The following is a 23,099-nucleotide window of genomic DNA, read 5'->3' as shown; positions in this document are numbered from 1 at the left end:
AGGAGACGGGGGAGAGGAGGAGAAAGGCAGGTGGTCATGAGATGTATCCTACGTAAGTCCGAAATCATCACCCAGCTGGTTTTCTTCAACAACTTTCAATGTTTCAACATCAGTGTCTATTAAGCCTATTGGCATACCTCCCTACATCCTGGGCTGTACCACAAAGAGAAAACCTTGTATAGGAAGAGCCCAGAAAGTTAAGAGACACAAGCCTCTGGTTTCACAGCAGGATCAAGTGGAAGGAAAATCAGTCTCCAGATAATGAGCTCTTACCTGAGTACCAATAAGGAGCAAACTAAATATGTAGAAAACTCTAAATCTCATCAACGAAATGACATTTGAAGACATGCTTTTCAACATTTTTTTCTAGTATGAAAGGCACGACTAAATTTTCTGTGGCTCCCAAATCAACACATTGATGTGCACCTAATTGACTTTAATTAAAAATAAAGAAACAAGGCTACCACCATGAGAAAACTTTCGATTTTTGTAATCTCCGTTATTTTTAAACATCTAAAAAAATTCAAATGCATCCAAAAATGGACAAAATTACAGGCTTTAAAACAAGCTCTTGGCAAGATTTTTTTTTAAAGAGTTGCAACTGAAACCTGATCATTTGTTCTGTCTTTAAGAAATGGCAACCCTGTGATATGAGACGGTTACTTACTTACACCCTCCCTGTTCTGATGAAAATGCCAATACATGTTTTATGAAAACAAAACTGATGATTCCTACATCTGAATGAAGTCAGGAAAATTCCCCTAGTCATAAGTCACTGCTTGAGCATTAGACTAAAGTGTCTTTAGAGACCACATCAGCTCTTAAGTTCCCCAGGTTCTTGTGTATTCCTTCAGTGCAGGCATGCTTTATTTTACCTACCTATGTAGCTATACCTATCTTGTTTTTCAAATATTTTTGCTCATTAAAGGAAGGGGTTCAATCAGTAGCTATCTAATGAATTAATTAACTAATGGTTTTATAGGAAACGCAAAGATAAATAAGGCACAGACCCAGCTCTCCCACAAATTATGATCCAAACAGCATTAGAAGACACATATGAACCCTAAGTACCCCAACAGAAGGAGCATTTGGTAAATGTCATTAAGCACTGGACAAAAATGTACAGGATTCCAGGGGTGGGAATTCTTCCAGGGAAGAGGATGAAATGAACTCTTTTAGGAGGCCGTACCGTGCACCGCACACTGTTAGGCACGGTTCACATACCAGCTGTTATTCTTATCCCCAGTTGGAGAAACTGAGGTTCGGAGAGGCTAAGTCACTTGCCTAAATGTCCCTCAGCTGAGGTCAAATGCCTGTTGCACTGGTTCATGTCCCCTTTTGCTTTAAAAAGTGTCCCACTGAGAACAATAACTCATATGGTCCTATGAGCCATATGCTCTCAATATTTAGCACAGAGTAGGTGCTCAGTCCTGCTGGATTCACTGATTCCAAAGAGAAGGGACTGCTGCTGCTGTAAACTGTGCTACATCTCTCTGCCTGGGCCTATTATGCATTATATGGAAAATGAGATCGATGATTTCGCCTCATTCCTCAATTTTGGCATGGCTTCAAATATATATGAAATTGTCAGTAGTTTGTCAGGATGGAAACCATCACAGAAACCTACCATTTCATTATCATTTTTATTAGTTATCACAGAATCATTTAGATGTTTGCCAAAAATTATAGACTTGAAAACTTCCACCACTAATAGTCTACTGAGTTCCACGTCAGCAATTTCTGAAACTGAAAAAATGCACAGGCCTTTGGGCTTCAAAGAAAAAAATAGAAGTACATATCTGTGTGTGAGTGTGTGTGAGTGTGTGTGAGTGCAAGTGTGGGGGGCAGGGGGAAGAGAGGAATGGAGGGTGAGAATCATAGATTTTCTTACCTGGACACATTGTATATTAAAGTTCTAAAAGTTTACAAAAGAGTTAAATAGAACTGTAATTTTCAAGTGAAAGATAGTCATATTTTGGTAGGGGTCTGGGAGTGAGCTATGAAGTAAACAGGAGATATCTGGCAATTTTGAGCATTAAATTCCAAAACCATACACATGAACATGAGGTCGGAAATGGCTCACACTTACAATGGTATTTCACCAGAATTGCTGTTATTCATTATAAAAAAGAATAGCTATTTGTCCAATGAGATTTAATTCTCCCATCCTAGAGCTTGGGCCTTTTACTTAGGTATTCAGAATTCTGAACACCTTATCCAATACTAAAAAAAATTCAAACTCATAGGAAAACAGTCACCACTTGTAGTAATTTGTGCTAATCAGGAATGAAACCTTACAGCTCTAGGCAAATGCTTTAGATGACCCTTCAACATCCTCTGATAATTCCTGCCACGGGACAGGCATAACTCACTGGGTTGAGAACGTTCCTAGTTTTGTTTAAATAATGCGAGAAGTAACTAGTGTGAGAGGGTAATTATTAAATTCCTTTTGGCCACTGGTCACGACTCTTGCACCTCTCCTCCCCTCCCTCCCGGAGTCAACGCTGGGACCTGAGCTCACGATGACCTAGCAGATCCCTCCTCACTGCCCACGACTGTGGCTCAGAGTCAATTGGCTCACATCGGATTTGACTCTAATTTGGGTTTTAACACGTTTAATTTGAACTTAAGCACCTCCAGAAGTGCCTTTAGTCGGAAATGTCTAACCTGGAATCCTGTTCTACGTTATGCTACTTAAATCAGAAAAGCTTTTTTTTTTTTTTTTTCAAGTACACATTTACCTCCACTTAGCCGTGGGCGCCTAAGAACTGCTTTGGTTTCGAAACATGTATAATATAGATAATGCCCGCAGAAAAACAGGTTCTAACAAACCCGAGGTTAAAAGAGGGCAATGTTAGTCAAAATGAAGACATTTCCCTTTTGAGTTTATTGTAGGACAATGTGCAGCTGCAGTGAGCTGATTTCTATGTTACCAAATAATTACAATTGCATTTCTCAATTTAGCTACTGGGGTGTTCACTCTGGAAACTGATACTTTCTTACTGAGGTACACTTTCAAACTCAGGAGCTCTGCTCTGACATTTAGAAAACCAAATAGGTGTGTAGGTGGCCAGGTATATATTTGTTCTAAATGCCTAAGTGCTATTCTGAGCGGTTATAGGAATTTGTGCTCTGAATAGAGGGCCCAGGTTAGGAAATTGGACTCTGCCTCTTTAACAATGTACTTGCAGGTGATCCCTTTATCAATCAGACTTGCTATATCACCTTCTAAAAATGTTTTGCAGAAATGTATTACATTTCTCAGAAAAGGCTGTTTGGACTCCCATGTAACATGGCAGGAATATGCTGCATTTGAAGCTAAACATACAAATCTAAAGGCCAACCAAAAGCTTCCTTCAAAATCAAAACTATTGGACATGGCTGAATTCAAAGAAACCATAATTCTAAGGGCCGACTCTTACCAATTCAAAAAGCCTTCTGATTAGTAAGGGTCAGTTATATTCATGAATTATTTTAGAACAATAATGATTCTAAAATAGCCTCCATCACTTCCTTTCCAATGATGATGCTTTTACAGTTTTTAATGCTTTTCAGATCTAGATTGTACATCAGCCTATCTTCATTTAAAATGTTTGCATAGGCTTATACACAGGGTAACTTCTGGGCAATTAGGTATGGGTGAAATTAATGTATGTCAGGCACAAATTCATTTTAATGATGAAAAGTCAACAGAAAGCAAGTTTCTCTTGGGCAATGTTGCCTCATAAGGAGATACGCTCTAAATAGTTCCCCAAGTCTCAGCAGCCAACAAAAGTCAGTGATGCCGGAAAAGTCTTTTACCCCTCGGAAGAGCTCAAGTCTAAACCTTGACCAGGAATAGGCAAAGCATCTGGGGCTGGTGTTTTGTCAAGACAAAGGTTGAGTGGAATAAAGCACAGCCAGGTTTGGAAAGTTTCCAGACAAGAATTGCAGTTACAACTTATCAATGCAGAGGGGAGAAATAGGCCCTCAATATAAACTCTATGCTTAAAAAGACATATCTCCCAAATTAACACAGCAGTAATCCAGTGCCACTCCAGACCCCCCCCCATCCACAAAGAAGTAAAGTGGAAAAGAATAATTCTACATGGGAAACTCTTGAAGTTCATATACATCCAATGTTAGAGCTCAATACATGATATTTTAACCTCAAACGTCAACCCATTCAGTTATGGGGTATTTGGTAGACTGATACGCTCCTGCTTACAACCACAGTGATCGAGTACACATATGTCACTCCGCTTGGACAGATAAAAGGATCTGGGAAGCTCTCACCATGCATGCACAATGCACTTTACAGTTTACACAGAACTTGAACATCCATAACCTCAGTATGTTTTCATACAGCCTTTTAAGGAAAGTAAATCAGGGCTTACTCTTCCCTCCGATAGGGCTGAGAAATGTTCAGCTCAGAGAAGAGATGTGACTTGCTCAATGTATGTATGGCCAATACAAGAAGACCCCAAACCACAACTTAGATCAGCTGGATGATGGATGGTCAAGTTCTCTTCTGATCTCTCCACTCATTTCACCTCAGGCAAGGGTTTGGTGTGGCAAAACGCATATCCACTGTCATTCTTGACCCTCCAGAACTATTGTCCTTCTAATAATAATAACAAAAATGGAAATAATAATATCTGAGGTTTAGGAATTACTACCTATCCAAATCATCAACTTTTTGGAGTTTCTCAGTACAAGAAAACGTGCCGAAATAATACAGGTTAGGATCATTTAATATAAATTTTTGATTTAAAAACACAGTGTTAACTATTGTAAAGCAAATCACAAGAATCTTGTTTTGAAAAAGAGTTTCCTTTTTCATGGAAGTGAATAAGCATGCCCTGATCTATTATGAAGATTCGAATCTTGCTATATCACTAGGCTTGCTTGAAACACGCACCATCCATCCATCCATCCATCCACACCCATCCAGCCATCCATTTACCCACCCACCCACCTGTCCACCCATCCACCCAGTCACCAACACACAGGTATGAAATACCTATTCAGTGTCTAGTCTCGGACAAGACCTCATTGCTCTTCTCTAGTGCTTGCATTTTGCATCTTTCCCAGGAGCAGGCTGGTCCGGCAGTCTTTTCTTGCTCATGTAACCTGTGAGACTCAGATTCACATGACACTTGGCTGTGGCCCATGGTGGCAGGGGGCCTTTGGCACTTCCATTCAAAGGATTGTAGATGTCAGGAACAAGCGTAGCCCACATGGTGCGTGTGCTAAAAGTACTTTCAAATAATTACTCATTTTACTTTGGACAAAATAACTGCAAAGCAATGAAAAGCTGAATGGAAGGGCTTTTGTTTGTGTAATGAGTATTTATTCCACCAGTTTTCTTAAAATTAGGATTACATATGTTTAAGCCCTGCAATCAAAACGTTCACTGTACACAAAGGCAACGTGAGTCACCTGTACGATGACCAGCTGAGTAACTTTTTGATTTTAAACCCAACCACCCATTGCCACCCTCCTTTTATTCCTTCAGTAAATATCATGTTTGTAAAGCTACAGAATGTTTGTACAACAACTACTGTATGTATTTGTCACCTGCTGCTTTTGTTCTGTTGTTGTACAGGCTTTTGTGTGTATGTGTGTATACATTTGTCTTTGTGGGTGTGATTGTATCTGTGTGTGAGCATGCATGCTCCTACCCAAATCTTGAGGCATCCCTCAGAACATGAAAACAAACCATGCGAAACACATGATGATGGTTACAGGTGTCCCTGAGAAGTACAAAAGCACAAAGCCCTCAGGAGAGGGGGAGACAGAGAGACCACGAAACCCCATTTTAACATTCTGTTGTTCACACACATACATACATACACAAACACACATACACGCCCCATTTAGTGCATGATGATCAACATCCAAATAGAACATAAGGCTCATTTTTGAATTTGCTTATTATCCTAGGAATCCAGTGTGGGATTATATTTCTCAGTTAATTTTGCCCCATAGGCTCATTCGCTTTTACATACTGGGGATTACTTTAAAGCACAAATAGTTTGTTGATTGGTGGGACTAGAAAGAAGAGAGACAGCACTCGATAAAATTACCTAGCTGAGCACCAAGCCCCCTGCTCTCAGGGGGACACACACACCCGCATGGTGAAAAGTACTACGTGCCTGGCACCTGGCCATGTAATCATGTGACTTCAATTAACTCATCTGATGCCTCAATACTATGAAGTAGGGGTTACTGTCCTTGTTTTATAGATGAGGAAACTGACACTCTGAGGGCTTGAGAAACTCACCCCAGTCACATAGCTAGAGGCGATGGAGCTGCAGTTCAAATATGGCTCTACCCTCTACCCCTTTCCAAAGCCAATATTCCCCCCACTATACCAAAGTTCTCAACTGTGGGTACATGGATTCCCCGGAGGGTCCAGAGATTGCTTTCAGGAAGTCTAAGCAACTGTACACAAAATTGTTTGGGTGTATCCACTAGCAGATTTTTCTGGGGGGAGGAGCTAGAGATTTCATCAGCGCCTCAAAAAAGTCTAAGGCCACACAAGACGGCGCACTACCACGATTTCATCCTAGTGCTTTATAGGACCTGGTGCAGATGGCAATACTTCCCCAGACCCATCCTAGATCTGCCCGCCAGCATGCACCTCGGCCTACTGTGGCCTCGCATAGCACTCTGGCAACCCTGACATTTTACCTTGCTTTGTTGTTATTCAAATACATATCTTAATTGCCCTGCTAGAAGTAAGTTTCTTGAATGCAGGGCACGAGCTTGTCCAACTCTGTCTCCCTCAAAGCCCCAGCATAGTCCTCTGCACGTAAGAGTTACTTGTCAAAGGTCAAATGAGGTTGATTTAGTGACTGGTTTGTTACTTGTCAAAACTGTTCTTACTTCTCTTCTTGGTCTTTGGTCATCCAATTCCCCTCACCCCCAAGCCTCACCTCCCTAAATCCTAGCCTGCTTTGCTGGCCAGTCTCAGGGCCTTCATCTTCAAGAAAGGCCTACACTTAAAATACACTTATATCTGTACTTCGTTATCACACAACTGAATATACTTGTTCTTGTGACTACTGTCTAATTGCCTCAAATATGCTATGGCCTCTTCCGTTCTTCAGAGGCTTCATTAACTTATTCAGCACATGTTTAATGAGCACCTACTCTTTGCCGAGAACTCTGACTGGAATTGGCAAAAATCCAGTCATCTCTTCTTCTAATATCTTCAGGTCCCTGATAAAGACTGAAACTACATTATGCATGTAGATGTGCCCGATACATAATAAATGAATGAATAAGTATCAACCTTACCCTGAGATTGCCTTTGTTCTTCATAATAGCTCAGAACAGGCTCGCTTTATTCCTTCCATCTTTAGAAACACTGATTTGCTCCGAAACTGGTATGCTTATTCAGAATTATAGGGTTTATTAAGCTTAAAAATACATTCTAATTAATTTATATAGTTAAAAAAGTAATCACCTTCATATTTATATTTGAAATCCAGAGCCACATAAATGGCACTGAGAATCTTCAAATAAGCTGCAGTCATTGCCTCCTTGCCTTGGGAATGGAGGTGTCAAAGCTGATAATTCCGTGACCTACAACCTTGGGATTTTACATACCCAGGAAGGGAGGAGAGCAGGGGTAATGATGGAAACTTATTTTAAGGAGAATCAGAACGAGAAAAAGCGGCGTGGGCTGTTCTAACGGAAATGTGTTTAGATTGGCAAGGTGAAGGGGTAGTGGAGCTTCCACTCGGCATCACTAACGTCTTAGCCGTCCAGGATGTTACCCAACCAACTGAAAAACCAAAGCCGTTCATCTGGGACATATTCTGTCCGTGGCCTTCTGTTTCTCAAGATTCTTCTTTTTCAAATACTACACAAATGAATAATTAAAGAGCCAACTGAAAATAAATATTAAGAGTTTTCCTAAAGCATGTTCTCAAGGCATTTTTATCCCATTTAAATTTTAAAGGTAATTATATTGCCTACTGCCAAGAAAGTTAACACTAATTATTGGAATAAATAATGCTGTACAGATTAAACAGAAATGCAAAGACAAAAATGCCTAATGGCTTATTCAAAACAGGAAGCACAACACTGTTCTTTCTAGCTTGAAGTGCTATATCCTCTTGATTTAGGAAGATGCAATTTTTTAAAAACTTCTCTTAGTGAAGCCTCTTTTTCCCTATGCCATGTGACTTTACTATAAGATTGCCATTAAAAAAATTAACAGTCATCTTTTCTCAGCAGTGATTAAGTACAATTTTTGCTTGTTTTATTATACGGCCTTTATGTGTATATTGTCAATATGGTTTGGAGAGAAATATATTTATGTCTACCTATGTAAATCACATAAGGAATGATGTCGCAATTAAAATCCACAAACTAAATCTAATATTAATTTCGTTCGCAATTTATCCCCAACCCAATATGTATTTTAACATGCTAAAGCACTGCTATGTCACACATGGTGATTTTTAACAACGATTTGGACTAATTCTATGTTAAGAGTTGAAACAGTGAGGAAACAAACGTATAAGGTGCCTTTTTTGGTTCTGCCTGTGTAGAAAACATTGGCATTCAATCTTTCAATCTTCCCAAACTCTAAAGGTTAATTTCAGGACGATTCAATAACACACTGCAGCTGCAATTTCATTTCTTTTCTTCCCAGAAGGTGAAATGAACATATTTATGTGTTAGGGATGCCTTTTCCTTCATAAGTCAAAATTTAGAAGAAGCTAGATGCTGTTTTTTCCCTATGGCTAATATATTTGCTGGAGTGCCCCAACTAAGGAACTTTTATCTGTAACTTTGAGTTGTGAAAAGTGGCCAAGTGCCACGCTGCACTTGATTATTTTTGATGCAAGCGCTCTCACATGGTTTCAGCTGTGGCTTTTAAGGACTTTCCCATTCTTGGGTGAGAAATGTGCAGCCTAATAGCCGACTAATGCATTTCTATTAAGCCAGCTGGACTTATTGGTTTTGCAGAGTCCTTCCATCAGGAACCTCTAATTCTATAACTTGTACAGATGTTCTTTAGGATGCTGATTGCTTTGTTCTTTTAACTTAATGTACTGAGTTACCAGTCTAGAGTTCAAGGCTCAGCTCTATAACTAGTCATGGTGAGGCCTTTGGTGAGACCTCCTGGCATCTGGCTTCCATGTTCTTCACTGCAAACAGTGAGGCTCTCAGCTCCCAACCTCTCTGTGTTTAGAATAATTTCAAAGTAAGAAAGTATAGAGAAGTTACAGAGATAATTTCAAACAGTTGAGAACAGGAGTGGATAAGTAAAATAAGGTAAATATATTATTATGATTAATTCTCCTATCATTGAAAAACGCCATTTTAATCCTAGAAACTATGGAGTGCAAATTCTAGTTTGCACTAGTTTCAATTAGTTTAGTTTGCACTAGTTTCCATTAGTTTAAATTCTAGTCCTTTCTTCTGCCTCCACACCAGAAATTCATGACCTTAACTGAATGGCAATCAACATGTCCACCAAACAAAGGCAAGGAAGTAGAGCTGAACAGTTTTCGAGGTAACAATTTATATAGATGGTCAGTCATCATAACCCTGCACCAACCAAGTCTACCAAAAACAAAAGATGTGCTTTCTCACTAAAGATTGTATCTCGAGGAGGCGGGGGAGGAGGATGCTGTGGAATGGAAAGTTAACCACAGCTCTCCATTGTAAGCAGGTGCCCTGTGTAGACAGCTTGAGTCTAAAGGAAAAAAAAAATCGGGGAAGATCATAGCAAAGTCCACAGCTATCACTACAAGAGAAATGTGACTGGTAATGTGCGCATTTGACTTCCAAAAATTACAAAATAACAAAACATGATTTAATATTTAATGTACTCCATAACTTATAGGAAATTTCATTTCCACTTCTATGATTTCTAAGAAAGTATTCAGCATATTTTCCCATGTTCTCTAAAGTACTAATAAAATCTTTCTGAGTTAACATATTAATTTTAAGTGGTGAATCAAAAAAGGCCATTTATAGGAAATAAATCCTTCATTGGAGCATAAGAAAATAATCATGATTTTTCATACAAAGCTTTGCGAGAAGCACTGTGCGAACATTAATCAAATATCATGACATTCAAAGCCTATAATATCATGACAGCATGACAATAAAAGAGATAAAAGAAAGAAACTTATCTGCTTTGTGAAGACTTGGGTGTCCAAGAAAAGAATCTTGGGTAATGGTGTCACCAGCCAGAAACCTCAGAGTCGTTTTAGATCCTCTCCGCGGGCTTCCTCTCAATGGCCCATCTAATTAATCACCAAATCTCATCTAATCAACCTAAACATCTATCTCAAAATCGGCCCTAATTCAAACTGCTAGCATTTCTGACCTGGAATATTTCAACAGCCCACTCAGTACTCTTTCTGCCTCAAACCTTACCAGCCCTATGACGACATCAACTCCCTTTCCCCTACTCTCCTGCCAATCCCCCCCCCCCGCCAACGTGACTTTTCTAAAACATTATCTGCTGTACTTACAGCATTAAAAGTCTCCCCCTCGGGGCCTTCCCCGGGCTTCCCCGGGCTTCCCCGGTGGCGCAGTGGTTAAGAATCCGCCTGCCAATGCAGCGGACGCGGGTTTGAGCCCTGGTCTGGGAAGATCCCAGATCCCACATGCCGCGGAGCAATTCAGCTCCTGTGCACAACTACTGAGCCTGCGCTCTAGAGCCCACGTGCCACGAGTACTGAAGCCCACGCGCCTAGAGCCCGTGCTCCGCAACAAGAGAAGCCACCGCAATGAGAAGCCCGCCCGCGCCGCTACGGAAGAGTAGCCCCCACTCACCGCAACTAGAGGGAGCCCGCGTGCAGCAACGAAGACCCAGCACAGCCAAAAATAAAGAGATTAATTTTAAAAAGTCTCCTCCTAACTCCCCAAACACATCTGATTCTTTTGTGTCTCATGAATCCCAGGAGTCAACGGGCTCAGTTACAACTTGATGTGGGCTTACATGGTAGAATGCCTATACGGCCACTTCTTCACCAAGAAAACTTCTAATCACACTTCAAGAGCTAGCACTCAAGTTACTACTTCCTTCAAGAAGCTTTCCTGAACATTTCAGACACCCTTAGTCATTCTCTCGGTTCCCACAGAATACTGAACAACCATCTATTATATTTCACTGTGATTTTTCTGCTTTTGTGTCCATATGCCCTGACTTAAGCTACTTAAGATCAGGCAACATGTCTTCATTATCTCAGTCTTCCAGATCCTAGCACAATGGGTGCTCAATAAAAGTTTGTTGAATGAATAAATAAGGTCAATCAATAAAAGAAGATATGAGATCTTATACGCATTCTCTTCTAATGGATCTTCCCAACAATGCACATGATAATATTTTCAGATTTAAATCATTCCAATTCATAATATCAGACTCAATGTGAACAACTCAGAATGTTACACTGTTGTTTATACGTTTGGCCTTGGGCCAGATGTTGCACTCAAATATCCAACAGAACTATTTTCTTTGAGATTTATTTTAGGTGGATTGTGGATTCAGACTTAGCTCTCTGATGTGGGTCCTTTTTACCCATTAGTCTTGCCTTGGAAGGGATGTTAGATCTTCCCATCTCCCCAATGATCTGAAGGCCACATTTGTTCAAGTAAACAGAGTAGAGCTGCAGAGAGATAGTTTGGGTGTCTCAGTACAAAGGAGAGACCAAGTGGTGAGACTCCACTCAGGGTGAGCATCTTGATCTCCACTTCCAGCAGGTGCCTGGGAGGGCATTTCTGGATGTCCCTTGGGAAGCTGGCTTCCCTGGTAAGTTTACATCAAGACCTGGATGAACAGGAGATGCTGAGAGGCAGAGGAAGGTCAAAGAACAGGTTTGCTCTAAAACCAGGGTCATCTCCTTAATCAGCTTCAGGGGTCATCAGTCCCATTGTAGTCTATGTGAATGGTGACCCCTGAAACTGCAAGATGGCAGCTACTTCTCCCATCACCAACCTATTTAATGAAATTGCAGCATAGTTGTAGCATTCTTCAATGGTACATACTTGAAGGAGTGAGCTATCACTGCTTATATCATAAAAAGCACAGCCCTTGAAACTCCAACCAACTGCCAAGGCTTTACACAGTCCATTTCATTTTGACATCCTTTTTTCCATCAACCCACGGCATTTCAACTTGAATCTTCAGCTCAACCTCATCTCACCTATAAAACCTCAACAAAATAGATCCTTTCTCCTATCACTCTTTCATTCTAAGTCACCTCAGAACCTAGTACTACCCTGGAGGCTGGGCAAAAACTTCATGGAGTACCAAGAAAGCCATCATTCTCTAGCCTTCTCCTCCCAGAATTCCACTGCTTTCGCAGGTTCCCCCAGAGAGACACACGGACAACAGCACAAGCATACGTACACATGCGTACACAAACACCCCACACGCCAGCTATGAAGAGCCTATAGGGGTTTCCACAGACCATCAGCCCTTTCACCCCACTTAACCCAAAGTCACAGTCTATGCCAGAGGACATGCTATTCCTAGAATCTTAGAAATCCCTTCCACACCACACCCAAGTCAAATACACACTTTAGTCCTCCCAGTCCATAAGGGATTCCAGAATCCTAATTGGGTTTAGACTAGGTTCTTCTCCCTCAATAAAATGATAGGACCAGAAACTAACACAACATTGTAAAGCAACTATAGTCCAATTAAAAAAAAATGTCCCTACAGGGACTCCCACACACACACACACACACAAAAAGATAGGACCAGCTTCCTTTTACTGGTTATCTCTGAGATCATCTCTTTGCATCTGTGATTTTGAGCCCAGACTGGGCACGCAGATGGTCCCCTGTCCTAGGAGCTTAGGCACTCCAATTCTAAGAAAGCAAAAGAGAAAATGACCTTCACCCCATGAGTCACTAAGGAAAGAGAACCCTCTTGAGCAGAGATGTGATTTGTGGTGTGAAGACTATTTCTAATCCTGGGTACTAAGCCTTCTTATCTATCTGCCTGCAGGCCTGGAGGAGCCTCTCCCCCACTGGCCAGCTCTACCTTCACCACCAGCACCTTTCCTGATCCAGGATTCTGCTCTCTGCAGGTTGCAGAGCTGACCTTCCTCCCCTCTCTTCTCAAAGCCATCTTCCTATTGATGACAGGTAGAGCAAGCCGATGTTTTTTGCTGTCTGAAGCTTTGTCTAGATCTAGCCCAGGGGTCAGCACACTGTTTTGCAAGTCAAATGCAGCCAACGGCCTGTTTTGGTACAGCTCACAGGCTGAGAATGGTTTCTACACTGTCAGATGGTTGAAAGAAATCAAAAGAATATTTGGTGAAACATGGAAATAGGGGATATTTGAGTTTTGGTATTCACATATAAAATTTTATTGGCATACAGCCATGCCCCTTCACTTACGTATTGTCTATGGCTGTTCCCATGCTACAGTGACAGAGTTGAGGATTTGCCAGACTGTGTGTCCCACAAAGCTGAAAATATTTACTTCATGGAAAAAATTGCCCACCTAAGCTCTAGTTCATAATCAAGTCAACTGCGTTAACAAATTCTTTTTTCTCTATTACTTAATTAGGAAGAAACTTTATAGCTACTATCTAAAGGATTTTTAAAAATCACTTCTCCACAACTGTATTTAACAGTCTATCCACAGTCAAATTGAAGAGCTTAAAGAGAAGTTGGCTCAGAACCTTTGCGGGCTAAACCTGAATTCAGTTCTGAGATGCAGAAGCCCACCTCCCTCTTGTAGACTGGCTTGGGTTTTTCATAATGAACACTACTGGCCTCCGTCCATTCCCAGTCTGGGATGTGTGAAGAAGTGACACTTCTCGTAGTGGGTTGACTCGTGTCCCCCAAAAACTCCTATCTACCTAGAACCTCAGAATGTAACTATTTGGAAATATGGTCTTTGCAGATGTAACTAGTTAAGGATCTAGAAATGAAATCATCTTGGATATAGAGTGAGCCCTAAATCCAATTACTGATGTCCTTATAAGAAGAGGAGAGGATACAGAGAGACATACAGAGGAGAAGGCCACGTGAAGACGAATGCAGAGAGTGGAGTGATGCGTCTACAAGCCAAGTAATGTCTGGGGCCACAAGAAGCTAGAAGAGGCCAGGAAGGATCCTGTTCTAGAGCCTTTGGAGGGAGCTCAACCCTGCCAATACCTTTTTGGATTTCTAGCCTCCATAACTGTGAGAGAATAAATTTCTGGTGTTTTAAGCCACCCAGTTTATGATACTTTGTTATGGCCATCTATGGAAAACTAATATACCTCCCATTTCCAGACCCTGGTAAAATTTTCAAAGAACTTTCACAGCTAGTTAGTCCACGGATTCTCACAGTGATTTTCTGAGTAGGCAGTCCATGGATTCCCTGCTTTCTTTTGCTAAGGTACAGGGAGGCTCACCCATTCAGCATCTACGGATAAAAGCCAGGGATCCTTCCTGCTCCTTGCTAAGTACTCTTGAAATTTGATGATCTGTAAGTTTTTTCTATTACTATACTTGGGGGGCTCAAACATTTGAGAGACATCTTACTCCTTCTATAACAATTATTTACATGCAAACTTTTAATTGACCCCTCATTCACACCTAAGGTTTATCTAAAGGATGGTTGTGTTTCAGCCACAGAAATCCAGATTTTAGCTCTGTTGTCTGAGCATTCTGCTAAACTCATCCTACCAAATAGACAAAAACTCAGAAACTTCATGAACCAAGAAGAGGTCCTCTAACAAGTTGTGTCATATGTTACTCATTTAGGAATATTGCAAAAACACTACTTCTCACCATATTTGTAAATGAAAAACACATGAGTGTAACCTGTAATACCGTAGGAAAAATTGCTCTTTTGGTAGGTTTGGCCCCTGACTTTTGAAATATGAACCCATCAGGAGAATTTCAACTTACGCTGGATTCAGCTCATTATTCTCTTGCCCCTTACATGCCAGTAGAGAAACTAATTTTAGAAAACTGAATTTCCATGGCATCATGGAAATGGCACTGATGACCTGGGTTCTAGTCCCAGCATTGCCATTTGCTGGCTGTGTGACTTTAGGCAAGTAACCCTTGGTCTCTCCCAGACTACATTTCTGCATCTGTGGAAAGAGAATGATAATAATCCCAGGCCCCGTGAGAATCAAATCAAAATAAGATGGCTGGGGATTTGGGGGAAATGGGGAGATATTGGTCAAGGGGTACAAAGTTTCAGTTATGCAGGATGAATAAGTTCTGGGGGCCTAATATACAGCATGGTGGCTATAGTTAATAATACCATACTATACACTTGAAATTTGCTAAGAGGGTAGATTTTGTGTTCTCACCACATACACAATCATTAGCATGATTGTGGAGGTTATTTCCCAATGTTTATGTATATCAAAACATCAAGGTGTACAACATCAAGCTGTACACCTTGAACATACACAATTGTTATTTGTCAATTACACCTCAAAGCTGGAAAAAAATAAGATAATGTATATGAAAGCAATTGTAAACCATAAGTATAAAGGTAATAGGTTTTTGTTACTGTCACCTATATTATAAACTCTATTCGGTAACCAAAGCACAGCACTTTTTAAAAAGATAGTCAATTAAAGATCGCTTGCTTTCACGTCAATTAAAAAAAAATCCTTAAGAGACTTACAACAGCCATAAAGAGTTTTATAACTCCTTTCTAAAGCCCTTCGCATTCACTATTTGGCTTGAATCAATATGGTTATCTATCTGTCAATTTTTCTTATTCTTTAGCACAGAATGTGAACAGTCTGTTTTTTATGACTGGCTCAGAATGTACTAAGCTAATCGATATATCCAGTGATAACAGGATGATTTGGAACACACATAACAAAAGCTTATTGCTTTACTGCATACTGAATCTGTCAAAATATTTTCCTAGAAGTAATGTGAAAATAGAAGTTCTCCATCTTTCATTATGTTAGTGGGTGGTGACAAAAGGATTAGGAGGCTATTTCCTGAGTTCACAGCTTAGTGTTTTTCAGTGAAATGCAGCCTATAGCTGTTTATCTTTCTTTAAAAAATGAGTTGAAATATAATAATACTCCACGCTGAATTGGTATCCAATCCCAAAAGAAGATCCAATTCTAGTTTGCCCATATTGGCCGAGTCTTCAAAATTCCCCAACTGTTCTGAAGGTTGGGACCGAGAGGTGGGCAGACAAGGCTCACACACTCCAGGCTGTCGAGGCGCACACTCTTGGAGGGAGGCAACAGCTGAAGGATCTTTACAAACAAGGTAGGTTTGGGCTTAACCACAAAGGAGAAGCACACCCTCAGAGATTTACGGCTGGAAGAAACCTCGCTGATGAGCTAATCTAAATTCTCCATCTAATGAGAGGCCTAGAGAGGTAAAATCACTCTCTCAAGTTCAGGGAGCAAGTCCAGGCCAGAAGTGAAACCCACATCTCAGTAGACCTTGTTCAAACTGTACTTTGTAATATACCACACATCCCCTCACAAAGAATTACTAAAGTGATGAATAAATAGCAATGTTTTAAAATGTATCATTATTAATGATGATTTTAATTGGCATAGTGTAAAAATTAAAGGTTTTCTTTCAGAATAAGAATAAATCAATCTTTCCAACCAGAAAAAAAAAGTGTTAAAAGTGACAAGGGATTTAAAAGCACAGAGCACCAAGACTGTTGCACTGAAACCAAACAGTCTAATTAATTTTTAAAATGGAGTGTTGAAATAGCTGACATGGTTCCAGGATGCTGATGGCTGAATCCCTTACATGCAGCCTTAGAAAAGAGATATATATGCTAGAGAAGAGGACTTGAGGAGATGAGAGAGGGAAAAAGAAAAGACCCAGGCATTTGCACAATCTTTACTAGGCCAAAGTTGAGCTCTCTTCCCGAGTTTGACTAGACAAAATGGAGGGAGAGGGGCTAAGGAAGGACAGGGGAGGAGAGCATCGTTTGCAACAACCATCCCATCATTCATATCCGTTCCGTTCAACTTTTCGAAGAGGCTCCTAATTTCGAGGCAACTGGAACCTTAGATAGTCTTAGGTCACAGCCAAGAGCACCTTGGAAAGCAAATGACCCTTTATGGTGATGACACTCCACACACTCGTACTGTACTTATGAAAGCTTATTGGAATGAAAGCTTATTGGATGGAAACGCTGAATACATGATGTGAATGATGGGATTTGGCTTTAGCTTATTTTAGTGGCTAGCTTTGTCAACCAGCTGAAAAGTTATTGCTCACATTTGTGACTGTGCCTGCCTTGTTTTATACCCTATGCAGGGAACACTGTGGGTGTAATTAGCTTTATTTATTATACGTGGATAGGAAGCTCGGGTCCCTTGTGTGAGAACTGTAGAGAACGGTGGGAACTTAACATTCGTGAGCTGGATGCACCCGGGCAGCTACACAGAAAACGTAGAGGCAGATTTTTTTTATCCTAATGAAAAAATAAGCAAAAACATCTGTAAGGAAATCATGTATAAAGCTACATTTATTAACAAATTCGTTTCCTAATGAAACACCATCTGCAAGCAACCCTCAGTTTCCACTTGATATAAATAGGTCTTTTACTGTTTTCAGATGCAGTTCACAGAAATGTCTTCTAAGTGCAACTGCAGAACACATCAGTCTTTTGTTTGTTTGTTTGTTTGTTTCCTGGAAAAATAGTGAATTAAGCTTTTAAACAAATCATTTGTTTAAAAAGCGTGCTCCCATTGAAAAGCTGACCTTTGGCAATAAAGCTGGATTTTATTAGTATCCTTTTTAGTTAGTATTTATTAGTAGCCTTATTATCGGTACAGAAATTCTAAGAAGCAAGGAAAGTTTCAAGGATGGGAAGTAATTAAAATGTCTCCACTATGTGCACAAGTGTAGGCACAGAAACAAATATGGGAGCCCACACACATGCACATTTCATTCCAATAATAAATAGTTTATGATCTCTCAACTCACTAATATCTTCATATCTGCTTATTCGTGTATCTTAGAATGTGTCTTTTTCCTGGTCATTCAACCCCCCACTCCGCCCAAATGCACTTCATGAACACACATCAGTCTCCTGTCACTTGAGTCAGGGAAAGAGCTGGGAAAACTCAAAGAAATCCTATGACTGCTCTATGGACGAGCCTTTTCAGTAATAACTCAAAATAATGCTACCACTCATTGTAGATGGTTACTTTGACCAGGGACCCAGAACCCCAGGCCTGGAACTCTTGGCGCCAGGGACTGGGGCTGAATTCTAATGCTAAGTGCTTTTGAAAAGTACATCAAGATTTAATAGGGTGAATTTCCAGACTCGTCAGTTTCAGCCACATCAATTCCATTAGGTTCAAAGTTCCATAAGGCCCCACCCTGTCTATATTTCTGCTCATGTTGTAATCTATACCCTTCTAAGTTCTCTCTTAGGCTGGCTAACTTCTCATTCCCTTTCCACTTATTTCTGGTTTTCACATTGCCCTTGAAACCTGTATATTCTCCTGACCTTAGGGCCCTAAGCTTCTCTCTACCCCTCTCTCAAATCCTTCCTTGAAACCTATAGTTTAAAATAAGTACTTTCTTCACTGATCTCTTCTCATTACTTCATTGCACCTGACCCATTTTTCAGACAAGGCTCTACCAAAGTCTATTTGTACCATCACTAAAGGCTGCGTACACATAGGTTGCTCCTTGGAGCATCATAACCAGAGCTGATGACAGCTCAGACTCTCTTTGGAAATGTACCTCTCATTGCTGTGCCCGAGCATTGAGGGAAAGCATGGAGTCGTTTCTGAATCTGGGTCAGCCATGTTGAGAATGTATAAGAGAGAGGATTACAGTGAAGTGGATCTCAGTGGGTCTGTGACCTGTCACTCTGCCAATGAGGTGTTGATACAGGAAAACAGCCTTCTCGATGGGCCAATGCTATTTCCAGACCAGTCCTGAGTTAAGAGCACTGCTGTGTAAAGAAAGAAGAGCAGAAGAGACCAGAGCAAGAGAAGGGGCAAGAATGATGTCCCACCTCCCACTAGGCTCCCCCTCTTTCAAAGTAGGTTGCTTTCTGGTTTTTAAGTATCACACTCCTGTATTAAGTCATCAGGTGGAAATTAGGATTAGGATTTCCAAATGACCATGCAGGACAAGAATAGAGTAAGACACAGGCAGACAGAGTACAATTAAGGAACTATAACTGAGGATGGATCTTCTAGCAATTGTTTACCTTTGTTCGTGTTACTTGATTAACATTATAGCTTAGAAAATGTAATCAAGTAACCATTTTTGAAGTTCATTCATTCAACAAACATTTATTGAGTATCTACTATGTGCTAGGCGATTGCTAGGCACTTGGGATACAGAGAAGAACGAGACAGTCCTTGCTCTCAGGGAGCTCACAGTCTAATAGAGGAGACAGACACATAAACGAGTAACTACCATACAATGACGTCAGTGCCAGCCAAGGTGTATATAAGGCGCTCGGCAAGCCCAGAGAAAGGATTTTGTCATTAAGCCTCGTGGAATCAGGGAAGCTTTCATGGAGAAAAGTGACAACCGAGTAGACTTGAAGGAGAAACAGGACTTCACCAGGAAGACAAGGGAGGGTAGGGAGAGACATTCTAGGCTGAGGAGACAGCAGGCACAAAAGCAAGGAAGCGTGACAAGGCAGGACATGATGGGGAACCACAGGTAGCTCTGTGTAGCTGAGATCTCATCTGCCTGTGAAGAAGTCGTGAAGTATGAGATCGGGAAGGGAGTATGAAATCAGAGAGTGAAGAGCTTTGTATGTGGGACTAAGAAATCTGGACTGTTTCCTGGAAGCAATGAGAAGGCATTGAAGAATCCAAAGCAGAGAGTGACATGGTCAGATCTGCCCACTGGATCAGCCTGGATGGAAGATGGTTTGAAAGAGAGGTGAGCCTAGAGGGAGGGACACCAGACAGGAGGCGGCCCAGGCAAGAGATGCTCACGGGCGCTTCGAAGGCGGTGAGGGTGAAGAGGTGACAGACTGGAGAGATACTTGGGAGGAAGCTTGCCAAGACCTGATGAATGATGATGATACAAACAGCAAGACCGCCTGAGAAATGAAACAATACTCGAAACATGCATTCAGAAAATCCAAACCAAGGGCCGCCGTCCTCCCTTCCTTTGTGTTCCCATCGTCCTCTGAAATCAGCACATCTGTTGAGTGCGAATAAAAGAAGAAGAGCCAGAGGGCACATATGGTCAGACTTCTCTAATTCAGACACCACTAACATGGACTCTGAAATAGTTCAGACAGACTGTCTGTGAGTCCTATTGAGTAAGAATTTCAACCTACGTTCTTCCTCCGTGTCTTTTCAAGCTTTTAGTCACCAGTAAAAGCAGTGGTTTCTTCTGCAATCAAGCGCTGGAGGTGCAGTAGACAGCCGCTGACATGGTGGCATCTGAGAGGCACCCAATATATGCCCCCCACCCAGGGGCCACAAGGCCTGAGATCCAATCATTAGCGATTCATTCCTTTGGGAGAGGCTTTGGTCCCTGGGAATTCTCTTTTATAAGGCAATGCTTCCTGAGATAGTTAAAACATTTAGTCATTCTAAACCCAGTGGGATTTTGGTTGAGCATAATGCTTTTGGCTTTGACAGAAGGGATCAAGGTAGTACAAGAGGGTTAGGTAGGCATCTGTAGAAGAAGGTGATGCAGAAGGGAAGATTGAGGGATACGGAAGGGAATGTTACGATCTTGCCAAGGAACAGCCCTGCAAGCACTCAAGAAACTACGATTCTTAAAGAATGCCTTCCACTTCCGGTTCCAGCAAATCACACTGTACATCCTTTTACCTTAAGGAACTTCTGTGTTTTATGTTTATGATACGCTATCAGTTAATGAAGGCCTAGGATGACTCACAGTCTTTTCATGTACCTCATCCTGCTTAGGACCAATGAAAATCTCCAATGTGATTGATTTGTACAGAATATTACTACAAATGCATTCACTGAAACTATTTTACAACTCCAACTTTTCATTCACTCAGACTGACCTTGTCTTTTGTCATTCCAAATTATGGAGATTTAACTGTATCTGCAGAGTGTTAATCAGTCAAGTCACAAGTGACAGAAGATCAAGACTCAGACTCTGACCTTGAAGAGTCTCATCTACAGCTCAAGAAGGTAAATAAGAGCTGCTTGGGAATACCTGATTATAGAGATTAGAGCAGTGAACTTAAAAAAAAAGAAACAAAACAAAACTTTAAAAATTACTTACTTCACTTGTTTGGAGAATCGTGAACTTTGGCAGTTTAGTCTTTGAACTGGGTGCACTGGGTTTGCCATCCAAGAGTGATCCAAATGACAGATTCCCAAAGCTGTTCTCGAATTCAATTGAAGGTTTCAGCGTGGGAGAGACGTCCGGGGCTTGGTCCTGACCATCCATGGGTCTGACATATGCGGTTGGTTTTTGCTGCCCCATGCTTGTTTTGCAGTAAACCCCTGGTGGGAAGTTTTGAACCACAAGGCCACTGCTGGGAGCTAATAAAGAGGAGGCAACTAGGGGAGACCCAGGCGCCTGCAGTGTAAATTCAGATTCTTCTGGTGAGTTGGACTGAAATATTTCTTTGAAAGTATCCCCTCCACTGGACTTGAGATTATTGTCTTCCTTTGCAGATGGGTTTGACTCTTCAACTGCTCCAACTTGAGGCTGTTCAGCTGGGTAGACAAAGAAGTCTTCCAGTCTGGCAGGGGGCTGGTCCTGTGTTGATGGCTGCATCTTGCTGGGCTGACTACCAGCCTGGCTGGCCGGTACCATGCTAGTGTTCTGACTATCTCGTGGCCAGTCAGGTTTTGACTTCCGGTTGCTGTGTATTAGAGTTGAATTCAGTATCACAACAGAAGGTGGAGGCATTGGTGCCGAGGAGTGAGTGCTCTCCTGATGAGATTGGATCATTCGGTTCTTTTGTTCTGGAAAAAAGCTTGGTTCAGTTTTGTTGATGGGAGTCTGGGGCACGGAACTCTTTGGGATTCCCACTAGATGATTCTGATTAGAATGGTTAGTTAGCAAATCCTTCATTTCGTCATAGTTTCCCAGCGTGTTCTGGACTCGGTTGGCAAGTGCATCACCTTTGTTTGTCTAAAATAACAAAAAGATGGGGGCGGGAGGAGAGAGAATGAATAGGTTTGTGTTTCCTAATGTTAATGTTTCATACAGATGTCCTAAGTAGGCTAGCATATAGGGTTCTTTAAAATTCTATGCTGCCATATAATTTCATACATTTCATGCGCCATGTAAGAGAAAAAAAATCAATAACACTATTGAAAGAGCCTCTTGGAATGAGCTGTGTGATGAACGTCTGTATACTCCCTGGCCTGTTCTTAAACACGCTCATTGGGAGAAAGTTTTAAATTACGTTGCTTACGAATTTTATTAGTAAAATAACTTATTTTAGGTCCGGTGAGTTGAACTGTACATTCTACACTGTGATAAACAACTTCTGCTTACTGATCATTGGAATTATAATAGAATGTTCGACTTATATTTGTTCTTGACATGTCAGCCCTTTGTGCTATATTATACCATGAAAAAGCCTTAGCCCATTGGATAAGGAAGTCAGTTACACTGTGCTGTCATGACTACATTCAGTTTAGAAAAGGCAATGGGCTTAAACAACATTGAATTGAGCTAACTTATGACTAAAGTGAATCCAATTCCTTTTAATCAAAGACTGCATAAATTACTGGTGTCTGCCTACATATTCTGGGGGCAACTGTGTTTGCATATTGATGATTCATACTCGTTTACTTTGAAATGGTGCAAACTGTTCATCAACAGTGACTCAAGCTCTCCTCTGTCTTTTCAAGGGTTTAGAAAAATGTATTCAAGAATTTAAACTGTTGGTTAAGTGAATCAAAACAAAGTCCGATTTTCAAAGTTGGCAACTACATCATTCTATGGAGAATCAACACAAGGACTTTTTAGTATTCTCTTTACCTGCTAAAGGTGTTATCAAAACCAGCTGCTGAATTCAGAAGGGCAAAGGGCTGCTTTGTGTCTAGGCTGCGCTATCCTGGCCCAAGATGTTGCAATGAAAGAAGGCTACCAGCATCCATGGAGCCATCTGGCAGCAGAGCCAGCACCTGGGGAAGACAGCCACCCTGTGTAGCCTCCATGTCCCACGAGTCATAGGCAAGCTCTCCATGCAC

At 41.1% G+C, this 23,099-nt stretch overlaps 1 protein-coding gene across 1 annotated transcript in view; it reads right to left on the bottom strand.

Annotated features, from left to right (window-relative positions):
- AFF2 (ALF transcription elongation factor 2) overlaps positions 1-23,099 on the bottom strand; it is a 495,793-nt gene that overhangs the window by 306,223 nt on the left and 166,471 nt on the right. The window contains exon 3 of the mRNA XM_082609762.1: positions 21,169-22,029. Within this exon, the coding sequence (XP_082465888.1) occupies positions 21,169-22,029 (861 nt within the window). The remainder of the gene's footprint in view (positions 1-21,168; positions 22,030-23,099) is intronic.

The sequence above is a fragment of the Mesoplodon mirus genome, assembly GCF_964341445.2.
Source record: "Mesoplodon mirus genome assembly, chromosome: X".
Classification (NCBI taxonomy): Eukaryota; Metazoa; Chordata; class Mammalia; order Artiodactyla; family Ziphiidae; genus Mesoplodon; species Mesoplodon mirus.
Note: the sequence above shows the minus strand (reverse complement) of the source record. Positions and strands in the feature narration are given on the sequence as shown.